This window comes from Geospiza fortis, unplaced genomic scaffold (genome assembly GCF_000277835.1).
Source record: "Geospiza fortis unplaced genomic scaffold, GeoFor_1.0 scaffold85, whole genome shotgun sequence".
Taxonomy (NCBI): Eukaryota; Metazoa; Chordata; class Aves; order Passeriformes; family Thraupidae; genus Geospiza; species Geospiza fortis.
In genome coordinates, this window is record NW_005054358.1 from 835,765 (window position 1) to 846,617 (window position 10,853).

At 54.1% G+C, this 10,853-nt stretch overlaps 1 protein-coding gene across 1 annotated transcript in view; it reads right to left on the minus strand.

The window, feature by feature from the left end:
• GRIN1 (glutamate ionotropic receptor NMDA type subunit 1) overlaps positions 1-10,853 on the minus strand; it is a 34,526-nt gene that overhangs the window by 20,747 nt on the left and 2,926 nt on the right. The window contains exons 2-5 of the mRNA XM_031059227.1: positions 5,778-5,954; positions 1,534-1,596; positions 661-761; positions 92-213 (exon numbers count right to left, since the gene is read on the minus strand). Of these exons, the coding sequence (XP_030915087.1) occupies positions 92-213; positions 661-761; positions 1,534-1,596; positions 5,778-5,954 (463 nt within the window). The remainder of the gene's footprint in view (positions 1-91; positions 214-660; positions 762-1,533; positions 1,597-5,777; positions 5,955-10,853) is intronic.

Sequence of the window (10,853 nt, forward strand, 5' to 3'; positions counted from 1 at the left end):
GGGGCCGCAGGGCAGCGCCGCCGATCCCCGCTCCCTCGGGCTCCCAGCCCCGCGGTGGGTCTGTGATATTCGGGGCCCGGGAGGTGCCTACCGTCCGGGGCGTAGCGCAGGGCATTGCCCGAGATCTCCCGCTCCCCCACCAGCCACACGTAGCCCGAGCCCGTCATGTTGAGCATGGCTGCTGATCTGTACACCGTGGCCGCGTCATCCTCGCTGCAACGAGAGGGGAACGGCCATGGGGCTCCCGCTGAGCCAGGGCTGCGGCGGTGCCAGCCCGTGGGACTGTGACTGCTGGGCAATGGTTAAACCCTCGGTGCAGTGGGACCCTTGCTCTCAGCTTCGCCTGATCCCACAGCTCCCGGCGCTGCTGAGCGCCTGCACATCTGCCCATGGTGCTGCAGGCTGGGGGCCATCGGGCTGCCCTCCTTCCAGCCGGACCAGGACACGCCATCAGTGCCCAGGGCTGCTCCTGCACACAGCCAGCCACGCTGGGACTGCCCGTGCCCGGCCAGCGGCACCCCCAGCTGCCCGGACAGGGGCTGTCTGTGCGGGCTCTCTCAGGCTCCTCGCAAGGCGGTCAAACCCCAAATCCACTGACTCGAGCCCTGGGCAGCGCTGGGAGAGAGGAAATGCGAGCAGGGAGGGGCAGCACAGCCTCACCTGGCAGAGAGGATGATGACCCTGGCCTCCAGCTCCTTCGCCTCCAGCAGCAGCGCGGTCACATTTTTGGTCCCAGGGTCAAACTGAAGCACTTTCTCAGCCTGTGATGAGTGTGAGCAAAGCTGGTTAGTGAGTGAGCCCCCAGACTGGTGGTGAGAGCCATGCTATCTAGAAAAGGGTCAAGAGAATTCATTAAACTGCACAAAAGTCCGCTAAATAAGATTGGTTATAGTTATTTTTTTCTTTTTCTTTCCTTTCTTTCTTTTCTTTCTTTCCTTCCTTCCTTCCTTCCTTTTTTAAGGTTTTGGCTTTTTGGTTGTTTTTTTTTTTTTGTTTTTTTTTTTTGCACTGTGCATGCAAACTGAAGTCAATCAAAACCCAAAAAGAGGCGTGCATTGTACAGGAAAGAGAAAAAGGCTTTGAAATGCAATTGAAAACTCAAACGAGTGTTGTTTTTCAAAAACATGGGAAATGAAAAAAACATATTGCACAGGGTTAACCTTTGGGAATCAAAGTGAGCAACTTACACCAAGGAACTGTTTCCTTTGGGGAGGAAAGGGGGTTGGTTCAACTTTTCAAAAAAAAAAAAAGAACTTGCAAGTTAATTACTGGTTCACATGCATGTTTCAAAAAGAAATCCTTCCAGGGTCAGCTGGCTAAGTTTCCATTCTCAAGTCCAAACCAAACTATCTCAACATAAAAACGTGCTACCAAGAAACATAGTCATGGATTTTTTTTTCTTTCTTTTCTTTTCTTTTTTTCTCTTTCTCTCTTTTTTTTTCTTTTTTTTTTTTTTAACTTTTCTGTTGGCTGTGGCTATTTTTCATTTGCTAGTTAGGTTGGTGGGCGGCGTGCATTTCCATGCATATATACCTTGGGTCCTCGCTTGTTGTCATAGGAAAGTTGGTCGAGGTTTTCATAGTTCCTTTTTTTACTCTGATGAATAATGTGCACAGAGAAAATATGTAGACACAGAAGAATATTATAAACAGTTGAAAATGACGTGTAGTAAAGCAATCCAACATCCACCTCCTCCTCCACTGTTTGCTAAAGGGTCTCTATAACGCTGGAGCTCGCAAAAACCACTATCAGGAGAGATTGTGCCTCAGCTCTCACGGGAGCATCACGGAGCAATCTGAGAGCAGAGCCTGAGTGGCACAGCTGGTGCGATGCAGTTGCATTTTCCCTTGAGGGACTGGGGGATTCTTCAGCAAGGAAGTTTTATCTTAAGCTCAGAAAGAATCTAAGGGCCTAAGTGGTGGGGTTTCCATGGAATTACTGTGGAAGTAAAGGACAAAATGTTGTGTACGGAAAGTGCTGGATAAAGGCAAACTGTTACAGTTCAGAGTATCAGCATTACTAGCATCACTAGCAGCATTACAGTCCTGTCCACCCTCAGAGAGTTCACACAAAGTGAGGTTTCTCAGCTGAACCTCTCACCCCCTGAAAGGAGGGAGCAGCTTCCTGAGCTCTGTTGACATCCAAAAGAGAAAGTTCTCTAGGTGCCATGTGGGCTCAAAGCGTGGCAATATGAAGCGATGGTGAACATGGGATGGCATTGCAGCTTTTACCTGGTCCCTGGGGAGGGCCCAGGGCACCTCATGGCTCTGCAGCACACGGGTGGCCCTGGGAGGTGCAGCTACCTGAGACCAGGGCTGGCCCTAAGCGTGGCTAGGGTGGCTCACTGCTTGGTGGTCTCCATGCTGCTGCCTGGAGCATGCCAGGGGGGCTCAGAGCCTGCACTGACCCCGGAGAGATGGGGCTGGAGCAGAGATCCTGCTCCTCCCCTGCTCTGTGCCTCAGCTGCTGGTGCTACCTGGCCCCAGGGGAGCCCAGGGCAGGGCAGCCACTGCTGGAGGTTTCCTCTCAGCAGGCATTGGGCTGAGGGCCCAGAGCCTCTGCTCAGAGCCCTGACCCTGCAGCAGCCTGCACAGAGCCCCAGCACCTCCTGGGAGCAGCCCCTGGGGCAGGCCAGGCACAGCAACCTGATGGGGCCTTCGGGAGAGGGCTTGGCAGCTTTTGGTGGGACAGAGTGGGACATCTTGTCCTTGACCCCACCCCCGCTGAGCATCCCTGATCTGCGAACATGGGGTGTGGGACACAGCTCTACTCCCATCTCCACTTCTACAGAGCCTGATGGGAATGGATCCCTGCCAGGACTGGGGGTCCATGCTCCCAGGCTGCTCCTCAGACAGACAGATTGTTCTTCATCTTGCTTTCCAAACTCATTAGCTTGCCTTTTCCTGAGCATTCAGGCCAGTCTTTGGCAAGACATCTTGCCAGGTCTTCTTTCCATGCAGCTGTATGACCTTTCCTTTCTTCCCCTTGGACGCAGCCTGACAGGTTTCTGATTGCTTAAAGAAATTGGGTCCTGGCAAGGAAAAGTATGTGAAGAGGCAAAATCTGCTTGGAGCCCAGGTCTGCCTTCATTTCTGATGAGTCCCACAGTGAGGATTTCTGCAGTGGCTTCTGCTGGGCCTGCAGTGAGCCCTGGAGTAATGACTGCTACAAGGAGGCCAGAGATGCAGCAGGACAGCAGGAATGTTCTCCAATCAGGCAATGCTGGTCACTTCTCCCCAGGCACTGTCAATGTAGCCAAAAACTTGGTCATCCATGCTGCAGCCACCAACCAGAAATTCCTGGGATGTGCTGGCACCTTGGCCCAGGCTGGTCAGCAGAGTCTTCAGTACAACAAGGCTGGCAAGGCTGGCCCCTTGTCACCTCTCCCTGTCACTAGCCCTGTTTCCAGAACTACACTAGTAATCCTCTTTTTCCCATTTTTCCATGTGGTCCTGCAGCCCTTCTCTGATCTTCATGTTTCACACAGGGACTGACAAATCAGAAGTTCCCTTTCCACCACATGCTCCTGCAATCACTCAACAATTTGCCACTTTCATGCAGGCCACTGTCCCAGAGAAAGGCAGGCAGCACAGCAAGGAGCTGCCACCTTTGACACCAGGCTCTGGTTCCAGTGTCCAGCACTCCCTTCCGAGCCCCATGAACGAGCAGAGCTGTGCTGGTGGAGCAGCTCCAGGCTGAGGGTTGCTGCAGACAGCCCCAGGACAAGGCCAGGCCATGCCAGCACAGCCTGGGTGCTGGGCTCAGGGTGCTGCTGGAGCTGCAGACCCACACAGTGGTGCCAGGTGGCACACGGGGCTGGCACAGACCCTGGGGGCAAAGCCATGCCCCAAACCAAGGGCCCAGATGGCAGGTGAGTCTCTGACCCTGAGCAGGTCCTCCATGTCCTCAGGGGCTGTGATCTAAGCCTTGAAGAGGTTGAGATCAGGTCTCCTGCCTGCTCCCTCCCCAGGGCCCAGGCTGCCCTTGGAAAGGCTGGGGAGGGCCCATGGTACAACTTCATGGCATGGAAAGAGTCAGCACAGCCGTGATCAGAAGAGAGACTGGAGAGAAGAGGTGGAGGAAGACAGGAAAGCCCCAACGGGGTGTCTGCCACCTGCAAGACCAGTCAGACCAGTCTGCCTGACCTTTGTCAAAGGAAAAAGCAACAAGATGCAGTGGCACACCCCAAAGAGAAGGCAAGGTGACCTGCTGGGACAGAGCAGGTGCCCCAGGCTGGAGAGTGGCTCGAGCAGCCCAGGGGCTGCCAGAGGACACCAAGATGTGGCAGCTGCAGTGCAAAATGGGGAAGGTCTGAGGACAGACCCTCCCTCCCCATCTTCCAAGCTCTCAAAGGCTTTCCTGCAGGGTGGGCAGGCTGAAGAAGAAATGCACCCCATGCCTGGAGCACCACATGGGGCAGGTGGGAGTGGAGGCATGAGAGGGAACAGCAGAATGGGATGCAGAGGAACTAGAGGAAAACAGAAAGTGGAATTCAAAAGATGCAAGAGGAGGGAGAGAGACTGATAATGGCTCTCCCTGTATGAAGGGTTTTGTGCTGGGAAGAGGCTTTGGAGAAGAATACTGTCCTGCTGTCACCCAGTGGGAAGCTGCCCTTGGAGGCAGGAGGATCCCTGTGTGGCTGGTGGAACATGAGTGCCTTGAGACAGCCTGGGATGCAGCAAGGATGAAATTTCTTGAAAATCACTGCATAATCAGGAGTCTGTTGGTCAGTGTGGCTTGTGCCAGCCTGCACCCCTGCAGCAGTTCTTCCTCCAGGGTGATGAAGAGCAGTCTCAGTGTCCCATCTCTCAGCTCAGCCACCAACTCCAACCACAAGAAGCATCCATGGCCATATCTCAACAGCTGAGAGACTGCCAAAGATCTAGCAGCTGCAGGTGGGGCTGCAAAGAGCAAGTTGGGGTCCCTGCCTGGGAGGGAACATCCCCAAATGGGTGCCTGTCCTGATGCTGCTGGAGACTGGATGAACTCAGGCTCTGCCCATTTGAAGGGGACCTCACCCTACCCCAGGAGAGAGGATGTGCTGGGACTCCCTCCCGCAGGACAGGAGATGCTTCCTTGCCTTCCAGATTGCAGCCACAGCTTCCTGTGCTCTTCTTCTGTGCTGGCCTTGAGCACTTGTTCAGTCCTTGCCCTGCAGGCTGCAGGTCTGTGCTCTGTCCCCCTGCCTGCCTCCCTCCCTGCTCCCCTGGCCCTGAGAGCAGGATGAGGTCCCAGAGCCGGCCCTGCCATGCATGGGGTGTCAGGAAAGCAGCGTTTGGGTGTGCTGCGATGAGATGGGAACGGGCCCACAGCGCTGCCCAGGGGCTCAGAGCCCCGTGCCCCTGCCAGGCACCGAGCTCAGCCCCCATGGCCAATTCAGAAGCTGCTCTGCGGGGTGGGTTGGGCACTGCTGGCTCTGCCTGGCCCTGGGTGGCTGCAGTGGGGCAGGTGCTTCCCTACCCTGAGAGACTGGTCCTCTCCTTGGGTGGGGAACTCGGGCAAGGCATTTGCAGAGCTCCAGGTTATCCTTCCCTTCATTTTGTAGTCGATTTACATGTAGGAGATTTTGACCATGGCAAAGCAAGTGAAATGAATAAAGTACAAAGTTCTGTCAGGTACTAGTCAGACACTGTTGATGCTTTAAGCATGTTAGCCATGTTACAATGGAAAGAAAAGGTGTTTTACATACAGAAATCTACATACATACAACAGCCCAAGACTTCTAGTTTCGTTGTTGTTGCTTAAACAAAGCTACAAGACAATGTTCAGGAACTGACCTTGGACTCTTTCTCCTCCAGGAGGGTCTCCAGCTTCTTCTGTGCAGCACGACCCTCGTGGTCGTCGCTGACTATCAGGATGACGTGGTTCCAGTTGAAGACTCTCATCATCTCAAACCAGACGTTGGCCTGGTGAGAGTAGGGTGGGACCGTGCGCAAAAAGGACAGGTGGATGCTCTGCAAGGGAGAACAAGAGCTCAACACAAACTGTGGGGCTGCCAGCCACGTTTGCAGGGACAGGGACAGGGACAGGGACAGGGACAGGGACAGGGACAGGGACAAGGACAGGGACAGGGACAGGGACAGGGACAGGGACCCATTCTGGGATGCACACCTTGAGCTAACCTCTGGGACCTGCATCCTTCCTTCTGGCAGGGAAGCAAACCCTGGATGTGACTTTGCACCTTTCTGTGGTTAAACCAGAGCATGGCAAAGAGGGGTTTCTGCTTTGTGCTCCATAAATGCACAGAGAAGAAAAGCCCAGCAGTGTTCAGTGCAAATATAGCCTTGCCTCTTGACCTTTTAAATGATTACCGGACAATGGACATCAAAAAGCAGAAGAATTCCCTTCAGAAGGCAAGAGGCAGGTACAGGCAGCTGTGTGCTCGTCATGTGCCATGGCAGAAGTTCAGAAAGGCAGTTTTATAACATGCTCCCTGGCTCTTTCTAGGTCAGCCTGCTCTGCAGCAGCAGGCAGAGGAGGCAGCTCTGGACCCGTGCCCCAGCAAAACTCTCTGCTTGGGTTAAAGACATCGTTATGGTTGGGTGATTGTGCAATAGCAATTCCAGCCTAATTAAGTACACTGCTCTTAGGGGAGCAATCAGACCAAAAGCTGGAGCTGACAGAGAGCTTTCAAACAAATGCAGCTTGTCCAAAAAGCCCTGGAGTCAAATATTAGGAAGTGAAAATGCTCATGCTCAGCATGGACCCTGCTTGACAGCCCAGCTACATGCTGGAGGGAGGCAGGAGCCAGAACTGCAGAGGGCAAAAATAAAGCACCATAATATTTCTTTCTCTAAGGCTGAGATGCTTGTCTGAACCAAACAGGGCTTGTCCAGACCTGCTCATCCAGAGACCTGACCCAGAATGGATCAGAAATGTCCTGAATGGGCCAAAGTAATACACATTGGGAAGGAAAAGGCATCATGTCCCCCATGGACACACACAGGAGGAACAGACACACCAGATAAATCCTCTTCCTCACACTCCACGCAGTGATAATGTCAGACCAGACCATGAAATGTGTAGAAAAGGATGCAAACTCCCTGCTGTGCTCAGGGCTCCCTGCACAGGCTCAGCAGATCCCTGCTCCTGCCCGAGCCCAGCACTGGGGAACAGGGGAGCAGCAGAGCCACCACAGCACTGGGAACATTTCCTGAACCTGAGACCCTGAGGAGAAGGGTGGATGTTTAACCAGAGGAGAAAAAATCCAGGAGAGCCCCAACATGACCTTCAGAGTAGGAGATACAAACACTGGAGTTACAGGAAGAGCAGCTCACCCCACAAACCCATGGGATTGGGAAAAAGCCCCATAGGGACAAACAATGGAAAGACAACCATGGTGTCCTCACTAATACAGTGTGCAAGAGCTCTTTGCAGTCAGCAGAGATGCCCAGGAATTTCCAGGTCCAGCTGCACAGCCTGGGCCAGTGGCACACCACCTGGGTCTAAGCATTTTTAATTTTCAACCCCAGAGCATTTTAATTGCTTTAAGGAAATCCAGGGAAAGTGAAACTGGAAACGGGAAAAAAATCAGAAGAGAGAAAAGAGATGAAAAAATAACAGAAAAGCCAATATTAAAAAAAGAAATCAGAGAAACACAAGTTAAACATCTATAAAAATTCTTCCAATCCCTTTTTCAAATGAAAAAAATCTTTGAATTTTCCGTATATTGCATCAAATTACTTTCTAGCTTCCCAATCAGCTTGCAAAAATGGTGTTTAACCAATCATGGCATTCTTGAGTATTGTAAATACATATCACTGGGTTCAGAGGAAAAAAAACCTGCAAGGTTGTTGGGGGGCAGCAGGCTTTAACAGTCCAGACAAATTTGCTTTCTGAGGTGGTGTCAAAAGGGTCATGGACAGACTCTGGTGGTATCTCAGCTTCTGGATCCCTGAACTGTGGTTTTCAAAAGGGATAATGAAGAAAAATTCATGTCAAGTGCTGAGCTGAGATCTCAGGATGAGCACTCATGGTCTGACACAGCTTTTGAAGGACCTGGGACTCCTGAGCATCTCTGCAAGGGCCAAAGATTGGCAGAAAAATGACCAGAGTCCCCCAGGGGTTCACACGGGCAGGTTGTGCTGTGCAGAGGCAGGTGAGGATCCAGCTTGGTGTGATGTGATACTCCCACCTCAGCACACACAGTGACATCCCCCAGGTCCCTGTCACACTCCCTGAAACTCAGCACAGAGCTCAGCTGGGCACGGGCACACGGGCTGCACTGCAGAGGATGGGGGCAGTGATTTATGCACCCTAATTAGCCCATTTTTTTGGCAAATAACTGTAAAAAAAGACCTGTGTTTTTTAGCAGAGCCCCTGTGAGACAGCCAGCCCAGCTGATGGGCTCACTCAGCTGCACCAGCTGTGCCCTTGGTGCTGTTCCAGCCCTTGAACTCAGGGCTGTCATCCCTCCCTCCCTGCCCTCAGATCAGGCACACAGCAAAAGCTGCTCCTCACTATGAACCCACACTGGCCTTGTGGGGTGCTTTGTAGGATCCTCACCCCTTGCTCTGCTCTGAGTGTGCCTGGTGCCAGCCAGGGCTGGAGTGGGACCATGGCAATGGCTCACAGCAGCCCCAAACCTCCCTGTAGCCCACCCACAGCTCAGAGCTCAGCCCTGTGCTCCCCCACTTCATTCTAGCCTTGCAAAAGGGCAGCAAACACAGGCTGGGGTGAAATCCAGTGCCCAAGCTCAGCAGGAGCCCAGGGGCTGGAGCCAAAAATCACCAGAGGGAGCAGGGTTGGGAGGCTGGAGATATTTCCTGGGAAGGTGGGCAGGCCCTGGCACAGGGTGCCCAGAGCAGCTGGGGCTGCCCCTGGATCCCTGGCAGTGCCCAAGGCCAGGCTGGGCAGGGCTGGGAGCAGCCTGGGACAGTGGGAGGAGTCCCTGCCATGGCAGGGGTGGCACTGGATGAGATTTAAGGTCCCTTCCAGCCCAAACCAATCTGGGATTCTGTGATGATTCTGTGTGGGGTCAGGACTTGAGAGCTGCAAATATCCGATGCAAGCCCATACAAAGAGGAGCTTTTTGAGCAGATGATCATGTGTGTGTGTGTGTGTGTGTGTGTGTGAAAGCACAGACTGTGTGTGCATGCACAGCTGTGAGCCTGCACCTACAGGAAGCACAGGAGTGCATCCCCCCTGCAGGGAAGGTGCTGAAATCCTGTGCACAGCCTGGCTCTGAGCTGGGGGAGAGCACTGCGGGTGCCTTGGCATGGGGATTTTACCCACTGGGGCCAGCAGGCAGGGCCTCTGTGTCCCATCAGGGCCTTGCAGAGCGCCATGAGTGAAGGGTCTGTGACCTTCTGCACTCCTGCCTGCCCAGGGGCTCAGCCCAGGGCTGGGGGAGGGATTTTCCCTGCAGGCTGAAGGGAGCAATGTGCCTTTGCTTCATTACCTGTGGCAGTGGGGTCAGCTCCCCTGCTAGCAATGCACTCCCAGCTGAGCTGCCTGGGGAATTTCAGAGCTTGACAGAGATCCCAATCTTCAGAGCTCCTGAAAATTTGGTAAAATTTACCAGCTGGGCATGAGAAATAAGTGTTGGCCAGTGTTTCCATGGAGGGATCCTGCCCACTGCCCCACATGAGAGCTGTGGAGGTGGGAGGGAGCTGAGATAGCTCTGAGACAGCTCAGACAAGTGCAGGGAGGGATTTTGGGGCAGAGCTCAGACTAAAGTGCACTCTGTGCCTTTCCCTGCAGTGCGCGGAGGAAGGGATGGGCAGGGCCACTGTGGGGCTGTGGGGCTGCTCTGTCCTGCTCCCAGCTGGAATCTGATCCTGTGGGGATCTGCTGCCCTGTGGGGGCTCCATCAGGCCATCCCTCCACCTCCCTGGCCTGCTCTTGCACATTCCAGGCTGCCCTGCTGAGGGCTGTCCTGCCCTGCTGAGAGATCTCCTGCCCTGCCGAGGGCTCTCCTGCCCTGTGGAGCGTTCTCCTGCCCTGCTGAGGGCTCTCCTGCCCTGCTGAGGGATGTGCTGCCCCGCTGAGGGATCTCCTGCCCTGCTGAGCATTCTCCTGCCCTGTGGAGCGTTCTCCTGCCCTGCTGAGGGATCTCCTGTCCTGCTGAGGGATCTCCTGCCCTGCTGAGGCCTGTGCTGCCCCGCTGAGGGATCTCCTGCCCTGCTGAGCATTCTCCTGCCCTGTGGAGCGTTCTCCTGCCCTGCTGAGGGATCTCCTGACCTGCTGAGGGATCTCCTGTCCTGCTGAGGGATCTCCTGCCCTGCTGAGGCCTGTGCTGCCCCGCTGAGGGATCTCCTGCCCTGCTGAGCATTCTCCTGCCCTGTGGAGCGTTCTCCTGCCCTGCTGAGGGATCTCCTGTCCTGCTGAGGGATCTCCTGCCCTGCTGAGGCCTGTGCTGCCCCGCTGAGGGATCTCCTGCCCTGCTGAGCATTCTCCTGCCCTGTGAGGCCTGTGCTCCGCACTCCCAGGACAAACATCTCTGTGCTGCACCAAGCAGCCTCTCCACTCATCACCTGTGGGTGCCAGTGAAGGAGTACTGACCCTGACCTTGTCAACAAAAGCCACTTTTGTCCCCACCTGCATCTTCCCAGCCCTAACAGGGCTCCTGCTGAGCATGGGTTGCCGATGAGACAGTAACAAAGCAGAAAACCCTTTCAGTGAACAAGCCCTGTGAGGGCCTGGAATGGTTCCACTGAGAGCAGGAACCAGAGGGAAATTCATCCCCTGACTGGGGAGAGAGACAGACCTCACTTAACCACCAGGGCAAGGTGCTGGAACTGAAGAAGCTCTCCAATTGCAGCATGTCTAAACTCCATTTTCCAACTCCTCCAGCAGCAGAGCAGGTATCATAATTTATGAATTTATTATTAATTTATTAATTTATTAATTTA